We start from the raw sequence: 22,633 nt of genomic DNA, 5'->3' as shown, positions 1-22,633 counted from the left end.
CCCAATAGCTTATGCAAAAGTTGTCGTGCCATGGTCAGGTTCAAAAAGACCTTGCCCAAAATTTGCCACTACATTCCAACATTTTGTCACATATGACGCTCTCGAGATTCCTTGGCTTACAATCAAGGTGAGATTTAAGCCATGGAGTGTCGTAAGTATGACAATATATCTATGCAAGCCATTGCTTATGAACGTGCGTCAGGTCACACCCCTTAGGCCATTATATACTCGCTATATCATATCCGCGACAAAGAAGCTAATATTGTTTTTGTTTTTTTGGATTAGAGCCCTGTCGACCAGAAATGATCATTTCAGGGCTATGGGATGAAGGAAAATGGTTAACGGTGGAGCAGACTCGCATGCGCCTGGGGTGCCAACCCCCCGGCTTTAACCCGCGCATGCGCGCTGGGTACCCGGTCGGGGTCCGCCTTCCCGCGGGGCTCTCGGCCCACTCGCGGCTGACGCACGCAGCCTGCCCCGGACGAGCGGGGTGTCGCGAGGACACAGGATAAAGCAAACTAGAGGATAAGAGGGACGGATCCCCAAAGAAGCTAACAAAAAGACACCAAGGTACAGTTACGTTTAACATTTTTGAACTTCAATCCTCGGCTCCCAGGCCCCGGATCAACACCCAACAGGAGCATGACATGACCCCATGACGCCATTAAGTAATTTTGTGGGTAATGGCTAGTGTGTCCTTCTTAGATGACCCCAGCCATGTACTTCATGCACGTAAAATTTTGATATGTATAATGCGAGGTCAAGCTACAAGATTTTAGCTCCCGTATGACGTAAATCACGTAACGAGCGTTACAACGCTTAACCACATGTGATCGAACCGGCATTGATCACCAATGGCTTGCATCATATAAATATCAGGCATCGAATTCTTAAGTCTTTCTTGACTCCCACCATGAGAGCGCTATCTGTTTGACAACATGTCGGAATATAATAACCAATTTTTGTCAAGTTCTTTTCATGCTTGATCATGACGCAACAAGCTTGGTATCATATCTGGAAGATCATCAAAGAATAACGAACGAATATATATAGATATAGATATAGATATAGATATAGATATAGATATAGATATAGATATAGATATATATATATATATATATATATATATATATCGAATTCTGAATAAACTCCGCTAAAAAAAGGGTGGCAGGGAATGAGTACGGACGACAAATGTAGACGCTACACATACGGTTGTCTCGTCAGTGTCCATGCATTAACGCTTTTTCTGCGCCAGGTAATGCGAAAAAGACAACACAGAACTTGACTGACCTGTACCGCTCGTAGGTGAAGTTGTCCCGCAGCGCCAGCGTCCGAGCTTCGGGGCAGTGCTGAAACAGGCCGCACGTGCTCGGCGCATGCGAAGACGACGGCAAGCTACGACCGGTGACGCCGACAGCCCACTCGCCGAAGGTCGGTCCCAACCACGACATCCCAAGCAAAACTCACACCGGCCGGTTAAGAGCCAACCGGCTATCAGTCAAGTCGCCACATCCCCAGCAAATAAACATGTGACATCCTTAGCAGGCACCGGCAACACAACTCGGAGAAGACGGTGCGGTTCTGAGGTAGACCATCTTCACCCATGCCAAAAGGAGCGCCGAGCGGCTCCACCAATCCTCCCGACTGTGCTGGGTTCCCCGACGAGCGACGACGGCGTGCGATATCAGGCACGGCCACCAGGCCGAGCTTCTCGCGCCAAGGCCGAACCCGAAGCCAACACAGTGGCATAAAGACAAAGTCGAGGCAGAAGCCTGGTGGCCTCTAAGTTCGGAACGGTGAAGCCGAATCCGAAACAAGTGGTCTCGTGTCTTGGAAACATAGAGCCACTTTCGATGCAAGCGGATGCGAACTATGTACACAAAAATCCGAAGCGGCGTCAATGGTTTCGAGGTTAAATGTCATCCCAAGCCCAACCCATCTGTTTTTGTAAATTCATTTTTAATTAAGATTTGATCCGAACCCTTTGAATCGATGGATTTGTCGGATCAGGGCTCACGCTAAGCGGTGCTTGTTGTGTGAGCCATGACCCCTACCACCCGATCGCGCAATTCCATGTCAGCGACAGAATTTGGTGGCGACAGCTTAACGTGCCGCACTGCCCGGCACCGTCCGTCCTGCCCTCTAACGTCGACTGGCCTCTAGAGCGACCGCTGCCACCGGGCGCAGCCCCTACCCGTCGAGGGCAAATAGCGACTCGAACTGAAGCGACTAGAACTCACCCCGCCACGGGTGGGTGGATTGGAAGGCAGGCGCTCTAACCAACTGAGCCACCGGGACGGACAAACGGGACGGGACGGACTGTTCAAAATAACGGGGCTGAAGCCGAGGCCGAATCTGGTGCGCAGAATTGCGTTGCGAAGCCAAAGTCGTTTTCGCATTTGCTAAATTGAATGACATCGCGAAACACTGTTCCCGGAATTCTGCGAAGTAATTCAGAGAACACATTAGCACCCGGATGGAAGATTTTTCGCGCTATCGTCTTCATCTTGTGTGTTTGTATGTATGCACAATGCAGACCGTTTTTCGGACAGTTAGCTTTTCGACGTCGTTAGGTATAAATTGGTCCTGAAAATCCTGGCTGTTGGCTTTCAGCCACGTATGCGTCGCAGCCCTGAAAATTTGGGTGGTGTATTGCGATGACTTAAATGTCATACATACGCATGACAGCCGATCGGTAATATCGGCCTAATACCCCTCAATAATTGCACTGCTTACCAAGTGAGGTAAATGGATGCATTGTTTCTGAAGTAGATAATACAAATGGCGCACATTTTGCTGGAATATGCGCGGCACGGTCAATGTCAGGGCCAAGGTCAGCCCAGCCCAGCAACTTCTAACACGTGTCAAAGCGTCGGCCACGCTGATTTGTAGGACAGAGCCCCATTCGGTCATCAGTCTTATGCATGTCCTCGTCTCCTTTCAGTTATCGACACGTCTGCTGAGGTCAAGCGAGTTTGGATGCATGTCTTTTACGAATGAACACCGTGGCAGCGTACTCGAATTTTTGCACAGGCTCTCGTCCATACGTGTCTGACCATGCCATTCTACATAAAAGTTTTTTTTTGCGTCTCGGGCCACCTTTGATGAACGTTGAATGATACTTATTTCCGTTGATCACAAGAACTTGAATTACCAGCATGTTTTTTTCTGTCAAATACATTCTATTCCAAGCTTTTCAGAGAAGCAGCTTCGCATCGCCTTAAAATGGGAGGTCATTCCTCGGCGGCAAAACATTGTTGGAATTACGACATATCCTGTACACTTTTTGTTTCAGTCTAAACATCAGAGACGCAAATTCAAGTGTCTACAATCAGAGAAATTAGTTTTTTTTGGGGGGGGGGCGGGGGCGGGTTGCCTCAACCTTATCGAGCTCAGCCCCCGACCAGATTTCAGACACCGACATCCCTGCTCATCCCTGCTAGTGTATTGAAGGGCGATTTTGTCCACACAATGCCGAAACGCCCCGAGCTCCAGGCCATTGTCGCATTCATCGGACCAGCCACGAGACAGTAGACATGGAACCTGTCGGTCGTCATTTACATGATGCCAAAACCAGGCTAATGGAGCCAGACATCCCCGGCAACCAATGCAAATGAATTCGATCCACGTGTTGGTAACTGCCATGCATAGAATTCAGCAAGCTGCCTTTCACTATTGATCATTATCGTGCAAGGCCACAAATATGATTACTCGAAAATTGACTGACTGTGAGCTAGGGCCAGGCTTGTCCAGTTCAATACACGAATTTCACGTGGTTCCTATTACTTACATTTGTGGAAATTGCCGCTAGCGCATTACAAAAACGCCCATATTTTTGGTGGAATGCACAACAGTAGACGCCTGTGTAGTTGGCCCAGTCTCTTCTCTCTCCGTTTAGATCAGTTTCCTGCATTCGAGATCGGTTTCAGACAATATGACATTGGCCACTCTGTGGTTAACAACTCTCTAGGTAACAGACGACGTACTTATTTGCTGGACACTTGATATTCGTTACGAAGTTGTGACTGGTACATAAGCTTGTGGCAGGGGAAGTATCTGACAAAACAGCTTGCAAAAGTCTAACAATTCATGCGTCACAACTCCTAGATTATTGCTCTCCATGTTGCTGAGGACTGCATGCTAATGAGACCATTGCTTGTTAAGACTAACTTCTAGAGATTCACCTGCAAATAGCGAGGACGGGCTGAGTCTCTCAAATAATTTTTCAAGTCCGTGTGAATTCATATGGGGTGCGCCTTATTGGTACACACCGCGCTCCTAGAACACCAGCGACCGAAACCGACTGGGTACCGCACAAACAAAACTTTAACGGGTGGTTCATTCAGTTAGTTGGAGATGACTATACCTAATTAACCCCACTGCCGTTTCTGACGATTGCCGGGACATTTTCTAACAGTGGAGCTGCGGGGGTTAAGCACGTTAAGGATATGACCTCAGGTCATGCACTGGCTTCGTCCTGACCCGGAGCTGTAGCGTCCATCATTCATTCGCGGCACCAACCCTCCCATACACTGCACACTCGCCACCACCTGAACACAAACATAGATCGTTTTACATGCAGAGCACGGGGCGAAATTGGAAGAAACGCAATTATGTACTATTACAGAGATACTCTGCCAAAGCGGAATCAATACTTACATGCAAGAATCCATGGTAGTAGGCGTACTGTCGGGCGATGTTTCGACACTGCTTCACAGCCTCCTCTGTACAAACCAACATGACGTCACATATTCGACAGATGGTGAAACCACCTGCCAAACACTCGAACTTCGCAGGAACGGAATGCCTTCCGTGACAACGAAACCCATGAACGAATGACATTAGTATTTCAGCTCATGGTGTGCAACACCGACACGATCGTCCGTCACCGTAACTATCGAGGCCATGTGGCCGGCTCTGGCTGGCGTGTGGGCAGTCCTGCTGCCTCCTCCTGCTCCCCCCCCCCCCCCCCCCCCCCCCCCCCCCCCCCCCAGCTCGTCTATACCAATGACCGAAACCGGGTGGGCTTCCCCCCCCCCCCCACCCACCAAGCCGTCCCGATACCCGATAGTGATCTAAGCTTGCTGACCTCCTCGCCTGTCTACTCTGCCCAGCTCGTCTACGTCACTGATCAGGACAGGGCTTCCCCTCCCAGCCCTCCCCTACCCGCCAGACCGTCCCGATAGTGATCGAAGCTTGCTAACCTCATCGCCTGGCCATCCTGACCAGCTCGTGCGCGTCACTGACCGAAGCAGGGCGAGCCCTTGAGCAGCTGGATCTCGTCGGGTGTGAAGTAGAGCACGGTGTCGTACGTGTCCGGCAGCGAGGCCACATACGGCGCCCAGCGGCTGTCCTCGGTCAGCGACTGCTCCAGCAGGTGCAGAGTCAGGCCCAGCTGGGGCAGCGCCTGCGTCAGCTTGTCCGTGGCCAGCAGGCCTCCTACGCGCATCGGGAGCACCGTGTCACACGACCAAGGCCGGGGTGACAGGCAGCCAGGGCGGCCCAGCCACGGTGAAGGTACAGATGGGAGAACAACAGGCAGCCAGGGCAGCCCAGCCTCGGTGAAGGTACAGACGGGAGAACGACAGGCAGCCAGGGCAGCTCAGCCGTGGTGAAGGTACAGACGGGAGAATAACAGGCAGCCAGGGCCGCCCAACCACGGTGAAAGTACAGACGGGAGAATGACAGGCAGCCAGGGCAGTTCAGCCATGGTGAAGGTACAGACGAGTGAACGACAGGCAGCCAGGGCAGTCTAGCCACGGTGAAGGCACATACGGGAGAACGATAAGCAGCCAGGCCGCCCAGCCATGGTGGAGTTACAGACTTTCAAGTTATTTAGCGAAGCTACACGACTACTAATGATGCATTCATTGGGCATGTTTTACGGAAGAATGTGGTCTCTGGTCACCAGGTTACTGGGCTATGGCATACACAATAACTTGCATTGGATGAACCAGGTTCACGTTCTATGCCAGCGTCGCCGATAGTCTAGGTTGCGCCACAGGGGGACTGAGAACCATTCTCCCAGCATTGGGTTATTTAATATAACACTAATGGCGTGACACAGAAAGGGAGATTATGGACCCAATGGCCTGGAGTTGCCTTCCCCACCCACATGACACGCGAGTTCACTTCCACCCCGCAGGAATTAGCAGCGACATGAGCCAATCCAAGCCCGCTCGGCCTCTACAGGAGAGTGCTGGTCCGCCGGCCGCCTGGCTGACTGACTGACCGAGCCGGGAGGCGCGCGCCGTCTCCAGGGTCATCATGAGCGCGCGCGGCACCTCGATGACCGGCTCGCCCTCGGCCAGCGGGCGGACGCACGTCAGGCCGCAGCCCAGGCCGGCGTACACGGCCGGCGTCAGGCCGTGTACGATGCCGCCGTTCTCCAGCAGCCAGGTGTGCAGACAGGCCAGCCGCTCCGCACGGCCGGCTGTTCCGGCCGACGGTGGCGGCGCTGGCGGCGACACAGCCGTCAGCAGGCGGCGCTGACGGCGCCGGCCAGAACGCGTGGGCGGCAGACAGCCGACTCATGTCACGTGCAGTGATGGGCGCAGTGGCAGAGACTGCACACAGCCCAACATGTGTAATGTCTGGCAGGATGTGCAAATCTTACTCCATTGATAACCAAAAAAGTCCTGGAGGGCCAAGTGTTTAGTACACATTAGCACTAGCAAGCTTAAAGATGTCATATGCCACCTGGCATCACACATGACTTCATATGTTCAGGCTGATAATGAGATTGCAAGGGTGGAAGCATGAATGACTTACATTTCTGCAGCGCTATCAATTGCTGCAAAATATCATAGATGCCCAGATAATTTTCCCATTCTTCTGATTTGTTCATTGGGCCTACTTGAGAAGATTCTGAAACACAGAAAAATCAATGTGCGCTATACAGAAATTTGTTCATTGCGGTGTTCGCAACAAACACAAAGCAATGACAAAGTACATACAATGTACAGCATATACTTAATTTTATCCATCAAAATGCATACATTTGTATGTATACATGACACACCCACATGAAAATGCATGCCTGCATGCATGCACACCCACGCATGCATGCACGTGCCAGTCTCAATATCAAGGTATCATGGTTGAGATCCCAAACCAGCCCGGCAATAATATCATCTCACTTGACAGAAGTTCCTTCACTAAATCTCCAATCTTGAGCTGATCTTGAAAGGACTTCTTCGGTTTCTCAGTTTTGGCATTGGATCTGTTCTTCTTCCCCATCTTTGTCTGCTGACAGTGTGACATTGATCAGAATACAATACAACATGCACAAGATGAAGTGTGACCACAAAAACAAAATAAGCTCAAATAAAACAGCACCAGAGTGCCCAAATTTTGGGTGTACCTGTCCTGAAATTTGTATGGTAATCCACTGTGCTGTTACTTCAGACACATTCAGTGAACCACATTTTACAGTTCAAGCATGCAACAAAACAGCAACTCTAGAAATGCCAAGAAGGGACAGTATAGGGCCTTAAGTGCTTTCATGTTAGTCCAAAAAAAAATCCATCCACTGTGCTAGGTGCCTACACAACACTGGTGTACTAAACCTCTCATTTCTAAGCCCCAAACTCAGGACAAACCAAATTGAGCTCCATTTTACATAATTTTTGACAAACAATCTGAAATGTTTGCCAGAAATACCTTTTGCAATCACATACTTCCTGGAAACTTGGCATTCTATGCACTGCCATTGGTTCAGACTGTGAACCCAACTATGAGTGCTTATATTTACCAGTTATGTGCTGACATTGATGCCACAGTTGCTGCTTCTCCTAATATGCTCAGCAGAACTCACATTTCTTGCAGTCTGGCTGGCCCCATACACACATCTTCACAAGATGTGAGGTTTCGTAAGCTAACTCAGTTTCCGAACTGAGGACCAATGCTATTCACGTTTGTTGGGCGCATGCCTGGCAGGTGGCCATAATCCTAAACGCGAAGCGCCTATCCTTTACGCATACATAACCTAAAACTTTTAGAACTGTGGACGGCACATTTCACAACCTTCCACGTCCTAACGCCTGTAATATGTCTGATGGTTTCTTAGGCAGGCAAAGCCTGAGAGTGCCCTCGCACGAACCTTGTCTGGAAGCCTCGAACAATACTGTTCTCCGCGGCAGACAAGCGCCGGCCCCCGCTCCGCACGCACCGTACAATCCAACACCACCCTTCCTCGCCTCGGGCTTCACGGCACACATGCGTATACCCAAATAAGGTTCATGCTCAAGGGGAGGACTTATCATGACGCTTTTGTTTCGAAAAGGGTAAAGCTACCATATCCAAAAAGAAATGCATTTTCACAACCAAAATAATAACGCAGGCCAGAAACGCATGCGGCACGGTGGCGGATCCAGAGGGTGTTTTGGGCTATGGACCCCTCGGTCCGGTTTCCCTCGGCCCCTCATGGCCCCTTCGTCGGACCGGAGGGGTCCTTCGGGCTGCCCGTGACCAACGACTAAGAGCTTGAAAGGCCGGGCTGAAGTTGCATTCAAGAGACCGGTCCGCAAGGCCGGGCACTCCAATGCCAGCCAGCAGAGCGCATTCAGAGCCTTGAGAAGGGGGCACAGAGTTGAGCAAGGACCCCAGGTGGTGAAAGGCTGATCCAATTGTCGGATATGGCCCACTTGTTAACAACAGGCACTATTTCGCAAATTTTTACTTTCTATAGCTTGGACAGAAACCAGAAGCTGCTGCGAGATCAATTCTGGTTTAGTTTTGACGTCAATGAACCGATGAAACCAGGCGCCAAACGACTGCGTGGAGTAGATGGCCAACACTTTCCAAATTCAGTGGTTTATTGGACTTCTTCTGACCTGATAAAACTCAGAAGTGGTGCCAGAACTTTTTGTTTGGGTTCTGCAGGTATATTGAGTATCCCTTGAATTTAGACCGCAAATCGCAAGGGGTCAAACATTTGTTTTAACAAGTGCAACTCGTGTTTGCCTGGAAAATTTCAGTATTCTGTCAGAAGCGCTGCACTGCAGCTGGTGAAAATCTTTGTATAATCTCTTCGGTGTAAATTTATTAGCCAAGTGTGTATTTCCTGTTTTTTTCATTGATTTGATGAAATGGCGCGAGTGATATCTGAGTTCTTTTGTTGTAGGGCTGGTGCTCCCTTAATTGAAATCGGCAGTCGCTGGAGGGGGTACCCGCCCCACCGCTCCACCTCGATGCAAATTCCTGGATTTACCGGAGGGCGGTGGTTGTGAGGCACATAACAATGGTAATCTTTGGAGTGCGGTTTCAGTACATCTAGTGCTTCCGAAGTGACAAATGATTAGCTGTGTCCGAGCGCTTCTTTAGCGTCGAGCGCGGCGGATCGTTCCAAAATGGCCTACTTCTTGGATCCTATATTACCGCCTCGGTTCTTGAATTCCCTCAAAATCACACATTTCTGTTATAATTACCCATCTCTTTAAATATGCCTTGACCTTACGACTCCATCCATCAAACGTGTCGTAATGCATGCAATCACTCATGTGCTTTACTACGTGTGCGGCCGTCATGACGTAAACGGCGTACTCTCAGTGACGTCATATATGGATATTCGCCGTGAGTGCGCTTTCAGCACGGTACCACCTGGCATTGGCCTTGCCATAGTCAATTTTTGTGACTGCGTTGACGGCATTGGCACATTGGCGTGCATCGTCAGTGTAGTGCATTGTATGTAATGTGTGGGGGGTATGACGATAGATGTATTATTGGAGAACCGTGACATCGGAATTTTGGGGATTCGGATGTGTGGAATGAAGGGAAAAACAGCGTGAAGATTATGTGGCACGTCTTAAGCTACTGTGGATTGATTAGATTATCCCATCTTGTCGGCTCAATGAGATTGAGGAAAAGGGTTTGGCATGGATGGCACTTGGTCGTATTCGACTAAGCGCACAATGTGCCTACCTGTCGTAGGCTAGATGTTGAATGGCTCCAAGCAGGCCATGCTGCCCACTCTGCAAAAAAGTGCTATTGCGGAGTTAACTGAAAATCCAAAATTTTTCAATTCTTACATATGTTTAGGACAAGATGATAAGCTGGAGGCATACATTGTGTATATTTCATACTTAACAGTGTGTCTGCATACTGTCTGCATTTAAGTAATGTAAAAATTCACGGCAGGTGCTGCTTTAGCAGCAGATTGCAGACCATGATCTGCTGCAAGTGGTCAGGTGGCATGTAGCCAGAGATTGTGATGCTTGTATGATGTAGCCATTTTATAGTTTCATATGTCACTAATCATGTCATGTCCTTATCATGTGATGCAAGCACTTAAAAGTGATACAATGACATATATCCAGAGATTGTCACATTTGTTTGAGGCAGCGATGTTATAGCATCATATAACATCACCAGTATTATCATGTGTTGCAACCACTGTAAAGTAGTAAGGTGGCATGTAGTCAGAGATTGTCTTGTTTGTATAGTGCAGCCATGTCATAGTGTCATATGACATCATTAATGCTTTCTTCTGTCCTGCCATGCTCAAAGGCATTGGCAAAGTTCACTGCTAGGCTAGATTTAAATCATTTGGATGTTGGCTTGAAGTACATGGAGCAAGCAAAGATTTCAGTGGGTAGCCAGGACAGACCATTCAAGGATTATAAATGTGAAGCTTTTGCCACACAAAAGTTCTTCTGTGACCCAAATTTGTATGATTGGATGACATGAGCAGGAGTCATACAATTGGCATTTCTTGGAATAGGCATATATCTGGAGCATTCAATCAAAAGTTTAAGACCAAAACTAGGGAATGTTTCTGTGAAGTTCAAGTTGAACTTCTGAAGCATAGAGCACCAGTACCTGGTTATTAGAGTTTTTATAATAGAAAATTGTTATGTATTTTCTATTTATTACATATCTCATGTTTTGCACATTTTGAATTCATGTTTTCATTATACTGTGTGTTGTCTAGCCATGTAGACCTGTTTGACTGTTATGAAATTATTGCCTGTGATGTTCTTTTGAAGGCTCTACCATGGATTACCTGGGTGCAGAAATAAGCAAGAAGATCAAGAGTGCTATCAGAGCAAAGCTGGTAGAGCTTGGTGTCTATGTTGGTGAGTGCACAACAGAACTTGACCTCCTCAGTTTGCACAATTTAGAAATGTGCTGCTTAGCTGCTGTCATCATTCACATGTTAGCAATGGTTTTCCCTGACATTTTAAAGCCCATGTCTTACACAATAGAGGTCTAGCTGAGCATATTGCTTAAACACACCATTGGTGACCCCATCCACTAAACCATAGACCAGTGTATTTGCTCTAACCTCCATCACATGTCCTCTATCTCCTTTGCATCCAGAGTGATGTGTTGGATTGCCCATGGATGTTTATGCAATTGACCCTCCTGCAGCAACATGGCCTCATCCATGCTTTACAGTGTGTACCCTGGTGTCAGCTTTGAGTACAAACCACCCATGGTGCTTGCACTGATAATGGTGGTTGCTCTGATCATATTTGTATTGTGATGGGGACAAGACTCGACTCAACACAACATTTGGTGACTGAAGCCAAAATTTTATGCATATTTTGAAACTATATTCATATTCTGTTGCAACCCTCAATAAACTGTATGCTATGAAAACCTTGAATGCCCATTTTAATCATGCAAGTGAGAGATGACTGCAGGCTAGACAGTTGGCAATATGCCTCATAAGCATCACAGCTTATTGCATGGAGGTTCATAGAAACATTTTCTGTGTTGTTTTGATGACATGCATCAGTGTCAATGCTGTGAACTGGGGTCCAAACCCCAGGTTGTACTATGTGGAGTGTTGAAAGACTATGGTGAGACTGTTTCCACTCATCCACCTGGGGTGTTTTTATATGGCGGCAAGAATCCAAGCATGATAACAGTTACATGAGCACAGCTTTTTTTATTCCCCTCAGATGATGAGTTACCAGACTACATCATGGTACTTGTTGCCAACAAGAAGACTAAGAAGCAGATGGAAAGTGATCTGTCCCTATTCCTCAGTGACCATACAGTGGCTTTTGTTGAATGGCTGCAACAAGTGCTGGACAAATTGCAGACTATCACCCTGCAGGCTAAAGGTACCCAGCAGTGATCTTGCCCTCAGAAACAGATACTCTGTGGAAAGGTTGTTATTCTTGTGTTGTGTTGTATAAAATGGGTATTGAATGACATTGACACATAAAGTAGTGCTTCAACTGTGTTTCAGTATTTGATAGAAGAATGCCAATTTGATTGCTCCTGGATTCTCTCTCCCCCCCCCCCCCCCCCCCCAATCTCAGTACCACTTATCACTTTTCCAGACAAAGGTGAATCAGATGAAAAGGGCAGCAAGGGAAGTGCTAGCAAGGAAAAAGAAAAGAAACGGAAATCCTCGGAAGTGGGATCAGAAGTGGCTAAGAAAGGGAAGGTGGATGATTCCAAAGAGAAGGAACGCAAGCGGCCAGTAGGCGAGTCACACAAATCCAAGAAAGAGAAGGACAGAGCCTCGAAAAGACCAGACTCTGAGGTACCGAAAAGGGAGGAGAAGGCGAAGGCGGCGCCGCGGTCGGGGTCGGAAGCACACCGCTCTCGGGAGTCGTCTGGCGGCGCGGAAGGTCGCCCGGCGCGGCGCCGCTCGCCAGATGGCCGCCGCCACCCGCGCGTGTCTGCCCCGGCCGGCCGGCGGGCCGCGAACGCCCCCGTCCCCGCCCCACCGGACGAAGACGACGATCAGGACGTGCTCAACCTGAGCGCTGAGGAAGGTGAGGGCGCCAGTCCATGTGGTACTCATAGGAAGGTGAGGGTGCCAGTTCATGTGGTGTTCTGAGGAAGATGAGAATGCCACTTTATGTGGCGTGTTGATGAGTATGCCACTGGATGTGGTGTGTTGTTAGGGTGCCTGCCCACAAGGTGTGCGAAGAAGGTGAAGCATTCACGTGGCTGCGTGGAATAAGCGTCGATAATGTGGAACTAGAGGTCAAGATGTTCATTGATGAAATGCACCCCGATTATTGTGGTACGCCCGAGTTTGTCCCATGTTCTTATCTGTTCATGTCATCTGTTCATCTCATCTGTTCAGCTTAGAGGCCTAGTTTATGTCGGTGACTCCATTCACGGATCTGTGTTGAACTCAGCGCGTTGTAAGTACCTCCCTGTGGCTCTCCAGAAGTGGCTTGATGCGTGCTGCGAGCTACCCTCACACTCGGCGCCCGCGGCCGACTCTCCCCCGCGTGGCCGCGACGCCGACGGGCCCCCGAAGACCGCGCGCCGGGGTGGCTGCGCGTTTCTGACACGGCCTGTGCCGCCGCAGACGAGCTGGTGAAGGAGGCGCCGGCGCCCCGCCGGTCTGCCGCTGTGGCGCCCACCCCGCAGCCGTCGGCCGCTGCCGGACCCGGAGCAGCCGCCGGCGGCGCGGCCCGCCAGCCGGCCGCGGCGACCGCTGGAGCCACCGCCACCGCCGGAGCCGCCGCCGGCGGACGAGTGCTCAACTTGCGGGAGGAGGTGGGCCTGTTCAGTCGGCGCGTGGTGACTGACGAGGCGCCGGCGACTGGGCAGCGCTCCCGATCCCGCTCGCCGGTCCGCCGACGGGAGGTCAAGGTCACAGCCGGCGCCGACGTAAGTTGGCCGCTGCTTGTGGATATCACCTGGCTGTGTGCGTGCACGTGCTTGCGTGCGTATCTGTGTGCGTGAAATTACCTAGAGAAAAGGGAATTCCATTGAGACGCCGTTTCCTGCGGGTTTTGAAAGGTTTAGTCGTAAAGACCACACCGAGATGGAAATAGATGCTCGAATAAGCTAACGTCGGCTACATAAACACCGCTATTTTGCTACATCTGCTTATACAAATTTTCCATTTGGTTTGTTCCCGCTTTTTTGCACCAAATTTACTGGTACCTGATAGGTGGAATCCTCATGTATGCTTGCATTTCGATACACCTTTAGTTGAGTGCTACGGTGAGGCAGAATCATCTGATTGCCCCAAGACATCTTTCACGCTATGGTGACGTCACTGCTTCATGTGAGGGATGGTAGGGGTTGCATCAATTTCTACTCTGAGCTTCTTCATATCATGACCACTGAGGATAGGAATAGGACTTATCGGACAACGATGGTCGCCAGCTATATGTGTAGCAGTACAGTTGATGTGGGTGCTTCGCCGAATGGCTGCTGAATGAATCCCTTTCAAATGACACAGCCCGCCAAGTACCGGGCTAAATTGTTCCCAGTGCTTTGGAAGTTCTAATGTTTTTTACCTGGAGCAGGTAACATCACAAGCAAGTTGAATGCGTCACGATATGTAACTGAATAGTGTTTTTCTGGTGATTCGCGATTCGTCGCAGTTGTAATCTAGCAAAAGGCTGCCGTTGCAATCGGTCAGTTTTTAACCACTGTCACTTATTCCGGTTTCTCAGGGAGAAATTACAGATATGCAAAGGTAACGTGGATGTGAATTTTGGTTAGGGTGGCAACAAGCAATTCCCATCATGCCATTCAATCAATGACAGTCAGTCACTGACACCATTTTCGTTTCATCGCTATTGATCACTGATGCAACATGCATATCACTGATGCGCCATGCACCATACACAGCTGATGCAACATGCACCGCCCGACTGAACTACTTCCAGGTTGTAGTATTTTTAAGCAGCTTGCACCTGGGAGAGCACAAAGAAGGGTCTCTATTGTTTGGAACGAACAGCCCGCAATTAAGGCTCTCGCGGTCGAGGGCTTGGACGGATGTTTGTAACGCCTACAACAGAGGAGAGCAGGCTGTTTGAGGTACCTTCATGAACACCATTTTGAGCTCTAGACCAAGAACCGTACTTCGGGTAGGCAAAGCACTGACTGGATCACGACCCCGTCCCATTGTCAGCAGATGCCAAGACCCTTCTCCCTGTCCGTTCTTAGGCAACTTGTTCACCGGGCGGTCAGTCCCTTCACCACATCGGTCAGGAATGTACTTAAGCCTTGCCGTATGGCTGCAATACTTGCTTGCGGAACATATCTCACGATCCACGTACGGAGCGGTCGTGGTGCGGCCGTGTCCGGACGGGAGGTATCAGACCTGATGTTTGCGCGCTGCCAGAGCGGTCGTGGTGCGGCCGTGTCCGGACAGGAGGTATCAGGCCTGATGTTTGCGCGCTGCCGGTAGACGGACGTGCGGTCGGCTGGGCCTCGAGTCGGGGATGAGGGCGCCACCCTCGCGGCCAGTCCCCGCTCACCCCCGGCCAGGCAGGGATGGGCGCCTGAGGCGTGGGGCCGGTGGCCGCCACTCGTACCTCACGCAGCCGCTCCCAGTTTGGGGAGGTGAACGGTGTGTGCGCCCCTGACGACGGGCACGCCGCGCGGCAGGCGACTTGGGTGGCGCGGCGCGGACCCCAGTCGACGGTGGGCGCCGTGGTGTCGCGCGAAGAGGCCGAGGCCGAGTACGACCCGCTCAACCCCGCCGTGGGCGCTGTGGCCAGCACAGTGCGCGTGACGGAGCGGCCGCGCCGGCCGGCCAGCCAGCAGCCGCGGCCCACTCTCTTGCTCAAGGCCATGCGCGACGCCCAGCAGTCCACCGTCGCCTCCGTCCGACCGTTCCTGGTGCGCGCGCAGAACCAGCCGACCGCGGGCAAGCATAAGGTCAGTTGGCGGCGGCCGGACTGCGCACCCTGTCTGGAACGTGTACTGGGTGTCATGGCGGCTTGTCTCATCCAAGTGCAAAGCCAATGACACGTTGGAGGACGCAAGTTGCTAAAGTATTTTTACTGTGGTGTCTTCGACGTCTGATTGCGTACAACACACTTCATGTGTATGGTTATTATGACTGAGTGGTACTGCGACCCGCCAGGTCAAGCAGGATGTGACCTGTGGTGACTGCCGACATGCGTCCTGTCCTGCGTGACGAGCTGGCCGTGTGACGTTTGAGACCGGGCCTCCAGCGTGCCGACCGGTGGGGCCGCTTGTGCCGCCCCTGGGCGGAAGCTGTCTTATGCGTCAGACCGCTGCGTGTCAGCTGCCCGTCTGTGTCCGGCAGAGGGAGCTGTTCACGGCGTCGCTGTCGGGCCGGCAGCGTGCCGTGCCGTCGGCGCCGGCGCCGGCGCCGCCACGGGCCGTGCAGACGCGCCGCCAGCGCAGCGGCTCGCCCGGCCAGATAGCCATCACAGTGCGGAACGCGCCGGCCGCCGGCTCGCCGGCCGGCCGCCGACGCCGGCCGAGCAGCCCGCCGCCGCGCGCCGACCCGTGTCCCGGTGAGAGCCCCCCGCCCGCAGCCGGGCCGTCTGCCGCGCTTCAGTGGCCGTCTTCCCACCTCATCCGGCCGTGTCCCGGTGAGAGCCCCCGCCCGCAGCCGGGCCGTCTGCCGCGCTCAGTGGCCGTCTTCCTACCTCATCCGGACAAACCCAGTGGTATGGTGCCGTCTCGCTGCCCTTATGCGGCCAAAATATTGGACATTCTTCGTTTACGTGGTGCCAGTATGTTCTGGGTAGTCCATGCTGACATTGTAACAGCAGGATGGGAAGCATGTTGGCGTAAATCGTCGTTTATCACCCTCTAAGCAATATCATGGCATGCCGGATGCTCTGGGCGTGCCTTTAGCGTAGTGCTCAAGCTGCCCACGTAGGAGACCGGGGTACGGGGTTCAATTTACTGCGGTGTTCGCCCTTTCCGCCAGGGTGAGTGGCAGGTGACGCCATGTAGCATCAGAAGCTTAGTGCGTCGCAAAGCCATAATCACCAACGACTGTTGATAGGCTCCAATGCTGCAAAGTTTATCCAGCGGGGTGTACAGTATGTCAACATATATTCGTGCCGCCACACCTCTGGCTCCGCGGCGGCCTCTGCACGCGCGTGCCGGCAACTGCTAGTCTGTTGCCCTTTGACCCCGAATCGTGGCATCTGACCTACCGGTCCATTTTCCAAGCCCGAGGTGGCTGCATACTGAGTTGATCGCTGTCTGGCCCAATGATTGGCAGATATTGGGCGATGGGAGGAGGAGCAGGCAGTAAACCCCGGATCGTGGTGTGATAGAATGAACAATTATCGACATCCCTACCACGCAAATAGTAAAAGGTTGTGACACTGATTGGCTCGCAAGCGTACATTTGACTCTTACTCTACGTTCTCATTGGTGGTCGACCTGTACATGGCTTAAAGGATATTGTCAACTGCTATGATGAATTACCGAATCGCGACTAAATGGTCTCGGTGTAGTTGGGACGAAGGATTTCCCGGATCATACAACACCCACTTATATCCACACCAATACAACTTCTACTCAGCTCTTTTCGCCCCACGCTGTTCCACTCTTCCATCAAAACCATCATTTACTGACTGCTGAAACGTGTATACCTTTTTCACCTGCCTGACACGAGGGGGACACCGTGCGAGGTCAGCTGCCGAGGACATCGACACTCACTCTCCTCTCAGTCAGCGCGTCATACCAAACTTCCGAAACGGCGACGCGCCCCTCTGCCACCTGGAGTCGCACCTGCTGTCCCGCTATCCGACATAATTCAGATGTGTTGATATTCTATTTCCTGTGTTTTCATTTCACTTTTTTCAATTCCTCCTTAGAAACATGCACACAAGTGGTCGGACGTACAATGCCGCGGAGAACCGCAGGGGATTTCAGAATAAAAGTGGAACGTGCTTTTTATAGTTTTAATCCGTACCTTTGCATTGGATAGATTTCCGCAATAGGCGTTCACGCTAAGCAGTGCTTATGTGGACTCCACCATCCGATCGTGTAGTTCCAGGCCAACGGCAGGATTTTGTGGCGAAGGTTCAACGTTCTGCAATGCTTATCAGCCCGTCTGCTAGTCGTAGGTCATACCAGCCAGGGGCAAACAGCCAGCGCAGAGCGATCCATCCCCCCTCACCGCCGCACACAGGCCGGGAGGCAGGCGCGCTCCCCAGTTTCAGATGCCCTCCCCGCCGCACACAGGCTGGGAGACAGGCGGACTCCCCAGTTCTAGGATATGTCTGAGAGGAATGGCCAACAGTCAACAAGTTGTAAAGTTTTATCAGACGGCTCAGATACTACAGCATGAAAGCCTGTAGGGTTTTCAGCTCCCGGCCCATTGAGTTGAATGTTTTCGTTTTTTTCAACCCGTGCTAAACGCTCCAGGGGTGTCATGATGGCGGGACGTGCCGAACGTCGGGAGGAGTAAAGAAGCGATGTACCAAACACGGTTTCCCTGCACACATGTGTTTGCCCTGCTGTCCAATGTCCCCGGTTTGGGAACACCAGTCGACACATGCCGCGTGTGGTGCCGCTGACTACTGACGACCGGTGCGTGCGCGTGTCTGACGGCAGTGTGTGCCCGTCAGAGCGCGCCGAGCCGAAGCCGAGGGAGGCGGCGGCGCGCGCTCGCTCCGTGGAGCCATCCTCTGACGAGGAGGACACGGTGCACGTGACGATCGGCGAGGTGAAGGCGCGGCCGCAGCGCACAGGTGAGGCCCCGGACCGTGCCCGGCCGTCGCCCCGGGCCCCGCGGACGGGCGACCGGTACAGCTCTCGTGACTGTCGACGTGTGGTGGGGCCTGATGGACGGCTAGAAACCGTCGGGGTCGTGGATATGTCGGGTTCTGTTAGTTTGAGGAGTGCACAGTGCGAAGATCAGGTTTGCTTTACTTTTGTGTCATTGCCTGAAAATATCAAGGTGCTTAACTTGTCACATGCCACGGTTGCGTGCAGCCAAAAAGCGTGTTTGATGCCACTGACCTGCGGTGAACTGAACGGCGTGTTCCATCCGGGCAGAGAGTGTGGTGGAGCCGGCCGAGTACAAGCCAACTGCGATCCCGACGGTGGACGACATCTCAGCTATCGTGCACGCAGTGGCGGACCGGATCAAAAACCCGCCGCCAACGTATGCGCTGACATTGCTGAATTCCACGTGTCAGGGGTGGTGACCATGTTAACATTTGTTCACAAACAAATCACTGGCGGGGTGCTCCGAAGGGAATGCTTTTTTGTTTCTGTTTCTGTGAATGAAATGGTTGTCTGACGAAACCAGAGGCCCCCTGAGGCTTGGACCCGTGCTTTGGAGCCTGTGTGTACATGTGTGTGTGTGTTTGGGGGGTGGGGGGGGGGGGGTGTTCAGTCTGGATGGGCCGGTGGATGGTATATGTGCGCTGGATATTACGTCCCGGCCCGGCGTTGTGTGCGCCTGACGCACCCCCCCTCCCCCTCCCCTCTCCGGCAGCGTGCGCGCCTCCAGTCCGACATTCGTGGTCACCTGTGTGTGTGTTTGGGTGGAGGAGGGAGGAGGGGGTTTAGTCGTGATGGGCACGTTGGTCCGGCGGTATACATGTCCTGGATGCTGCCTCCCCGGTCCGGCGTTGTATGCGCCTGACGCCCCCCCCCCCCCTCTCCGGCAGCGTGCGCGCCTCCAGTCCGACGTTCGTGGTCACTATGACCGGTCTGGGCGCGTCCCGGTTCGCCCGCTCGCTGAGCGTCGACGAGGCGACCGACGGCGTCGCACAGGACGAGCTGGTCGAGGAGGAGGAGGAAGAGGAAGAGCTGGAGGAGGCCGACCTCCGGCAGCAGCTGTTGGAGGACCGCGCCCGCAAGTCGGCGCACCCGGGTGAGCTCTGGCCCACACCTGGACGCCATGCGTTATCACCTGGGGACCGTCTGTTACGCTGCAGGCAAACCGTCTGTGACGCTGAAGACGAACCATCTATGACGCTGCAGGCAAACCGTCTGTTATGCTGAAGACGAACCGTCTATGACACTGTAGACAAACCGTCTGTGACGCTGGAGACGAACGTCTGTGATGCGGTAGACAAACGGTTTTTTACGCTGGAAATAAACCGTCTGTGACGCTGCAGACAAACGGTTTGTTACGCTGGAGACGAAACGTCTGTTACGCTGCAGACAAACGGCTTGTTACGCTGGGGACAAACCGTTTGCTTCACCGGGGACAAGCCCTTCTAGTGACGTCACCAAAACCGAGACATGTCAAGGCTCTGGGAGGGTGTGCAGATTCGGCGGGTAGCATGTTCAAATGATTGTTGTACAGGTGTGCAACTCAGCTGAACAACTGCTGTTGTACCGGCACGTGACGCGAGACGAACCGAACCCCACAGTGATTGCGCCGCCACCGGAGCCAGAGCCGGAGCCGGAGCCGGAGCCGCCGCCCGCCCAGAAGCCACCCGCTCGCTGCCGGTTTTGGCCCTCCTGCAGACTCGGCGCGGAGTGCCTGTACCATCACCCCAGCGTACCCTGCAAGTGAGTGTGCCATTACCAGCACCGCAGTCCAGCATACTACCGGCTTGAAAGTCGACTGCTGCTACCCAGGCAACCGGTGGTATGCCAGCGTAAATGGATATGCCCAACATGATACGAATTATTAAACCGTATAACAGTGCCCAACGCATGCTAGGGTCCTGTTTGCCGATAGCTTCCGGTCCATCAGCTCTGGCACCCCATCTTGGCTTGTATCGTAATTAGGTCAACGTTTTGTGGGTGTTGACGTGAGTTCCATCATGGCTGCCAAGTCGCCATTTCCTTCGCCGCGCCGGCGCCGAGTCGATCGTTGTGGCCTCTGTTAGCCCTGTGCTCTATCGCGCGGCTGACGCTGGGCCATGCCCGCAGGACGTTCCCGGCCTGCAAGTTTGGTGACACCTGTCTCTACATCCACCCGCGCTGCAAGTTTGACGGCAGCTGCTGGCGGGCCGACTGCCGGTATTCGCACAGCGGCGCGCGGCCGTCCGTGGCGCCGGCCAGCGCGATCGGTGAGCCCCGCAGGGCCGCCGGCGGTGCAGCGGCGCGGCTGTCAGCTGCGGCTGCAGCCACAGGTCCACAGCATACCTACCACCATCATACACACACAGCTCCGCAGAGCCACCTGAGGTGCGGCGGCGCGGCTGTCAGCTGCGGCTGCAGCTACAGATCCACAACATACCTACCACCATCATACACACACAGCTCCGCAGAGCCGCCTGCAGTGCAGCGGCGCGGCTGCCAGCTGCGGCTGCAGCTGCAGCCGCAGGTCCGCGACATACCTGACGGCATCACGCATACACAGCCCCCGCCGCCAGCTGCAGGTCCGCGGCATACCTGCCACCATCGCACACGTCACGTAAGCTATGAAAAGGCTGCCTGACGGTGTGAGCGCAGGACTTGGTTACAACACGGGTCGGCAGTGTTCACAAGTACCACTAACCCTCCGTGGATGAGGACTGAGTTTGTGGCTGGTGGCGGCTGTTCGGGCCTGATGGTGGTCATGCCTGACGCGGTGGATGTTTTGCAGCGAGTGGGGTCGGCGCCCGGCCCCCGCCTCACACGGCTGCTGTCTCGATGGTAGCGGAGTGCAAGTTCTTTCCTAACTGCACCAACCCCAGCTGCCCCTTTATTCATCCCAAGGTGAGACAGAAGTGTCGCCAGTGCAGCGTTCAAGTGAGACTGTAATCGGCTCCCGCTCAAGCTTAGGTTGTGGGATCATTCTGCTATATACGATTGCTGTTCTAGATAACGGATACCCACATGTCGTCAGTGACATTTCTTTGCATTCAAACCTTTCATAGGCAAGCTGTCATGACTGCTTCCTGGAAACAGCTTTTCCAATGATCTGGATGTGTGAATCGCCACTCGACCCTCTTTCAGATGTGCCGGTACGCGGACGCCTGCACCAACCCGTCGTGCCTGTTCAGCCACCCGACGCCACCGCAGCCGGCCGGCCGGCCGCAGTTTAAGTGGGTGGCGCCGGGAGCGATCTGAGCGGGCGCGCGGCGTCTCACGCGCCGCAGCGGCGCGCCGGGAGTGCCGGCCGTGGCGCAACACTCAGGACACCGGGCGCCGGCCGGGCGCGGCCCGCGGCCCGCTCCCCGCTCCCGTGCCCGCCTGCGGTCGCGAGCGCGTGCAAGCGTCCGCCGCCGCGTGAACTGTGCGCTGTGGCGGCCTGCTGCGCCGGGCGCCGGTGACATGTGCGTGATCGAAGCTTGGACGGGTGAAGCTCTGACCATCCGCCGCGTGTGACGAGGTTCTCAGCTCGGCGCGCGCGAGAGTCCGGGTTGACGGCTGGCGGGCTTAAACTGTGTACTGCTCTGTATGGGTAGTGGCCTGGCATGTATCAAATAAGTCACTGAAAGTCATGCTTTGGTTATCTTTTGTCGTTGTTCCATGATCTGCCCCTGTCATAAAAAGACCATGGAATCTTTGTTTTTAACTGCAGGACGAAATATTTTGGCCAGACTGCCTGTTTTCGGTGCTCTGGATGAGCGATTTATACCAGCAGCACCGTGTGAAGCATTCGTTAATTCGCAAGAATCCCACAGGAGAAATTCCCCTCATTCTCACAAAGCACACTCGGCGAATGTATTTCATTTTTGGAGGAAGATCTCTGAGGCATTAGTCATCGCAGAGCTGCCTTGTTCAGAAAATGCCAACGGAACAAGGTCACCTGGCATTAGCGGGCACACGCGTGCGCTGTGGAGCCCAGGGAACTGCAATGGCTCGTGTGTCGTCGGCCAGCGCCCTGCAGCCGTGCTGCGAGTTTGTTGCATCACCACTATTCTCCTGTTGTTATTCGCAGCATTCCTTAGCGGCTCGGCGGCCAAGGGAGGCTGTGCGGTCTGCTGCCGTTGTGCGTCGGCGCCGCTGAAGCTGGGTTGTCCCTCCCGGCTGTTCCTCCTGACAAGCGCAAATGTCAGACGCTTATGGAGAACGCTGTTTA

At 53.1% G+C, this 22,633-nt stretch overlaps 2 protein-coding genes across 2 annotated transcripts in view; one reads left to right on the top strand and one right to left on the bottom strand.

Moving 5' to 3' along the window:
* LOC119094301 (actin-histidine N-methyltransferase) overlaps positions 1-8,032 on the bottom strand; it is a 10,412-nt gene extending 2,380 nt beyond the window's left edge. Inside the window, exons 1-7 of the mRNA XM_037217375.1 lie at positions 7,754-8,032; positions 7,140-7,245; positions 6,772-6,867; positions 6,233-6,457; positions 5,248-5,439; positions 4,660-4,724; positions 1,291-1,349 (exon numbers count right to left, since the gene is read on the bottom strand). Coding sequence (XP_037073270.1) covers positions 1,291-1,349; positions 4,660-4,724; positions 5,248-5,439; positions 6,233-6,457; positions 6,772-6,867; positions 7,140-7,239 — 737 coding nt within the window. The 5' untranslated portion in view covers positions 7,240-7,245; positions 7,754-8,032. The remainder of the gene's footprint in view (positions 1-1,290; positions 1,350-4,659; positions 4,725-5,247; positions 5,440-6,232; positions 6,458-6,771; positions 6,868-7,139; positions 7,246-7,753) is intronic.
* A 1,626-nt stretch (positions 8,033-9,658) lies between these two features.
* On the top strand, positions 9,659-21,303 carry LOC119094300 (zinc finger CCCH domain-containing protein 14; the record flags this gene model as incomplete). The annotated part of the gene is made up of 14 exons (XM_037217374.1): positions 9,659-9,684; positions 10,986-11,075; positions 11,907-12,071; positions 12,294-12,734; positions 13,283-13,299; positions 15,355-15,597; positions 15,992-16,014; positions 16,177-16,205; positions 18,285-18,407; positions 18,715-18,823; positions 19,335-19,540; positions 20,046-20,187; positions 20,554-20,693; positions 21,212-21,303. Coding segments are annotated over exons 2-14 (1,812 nt in total), but the record flags the coding sequence as incomplete, so codon positions are not given.
* Between the last annotated feature and the right edge of the window lie 1,330 nt (positions 21,304-22,633).

The sequence above is a fragment of the Pollicipes pollicipes genome, unplaced genomic scaffold, assembly GCF_011947565.3.
Source record: "Pollicipes pollicipes isolate AB1234 unplaced genomic scaffold, Ppol_2.1 Scaffold_4002;HRSCAF=4701_pilon_pilon_pilon, whole genome shotgun sequence".
In the NCBI taxonomy this organism is placed as follows: Eukaryota; Metazoa; Arthropoda; class Thecostraca; order Pollicipedomorpha; family Pollicipedidae; genus Pollicipes; species Pollicipes pollicipes.
The sequence above is the reverse complement of the archived record's forward strand: the minus strand, read 5'-3'. Positions and strand labels throughout refer to the sequence as shown.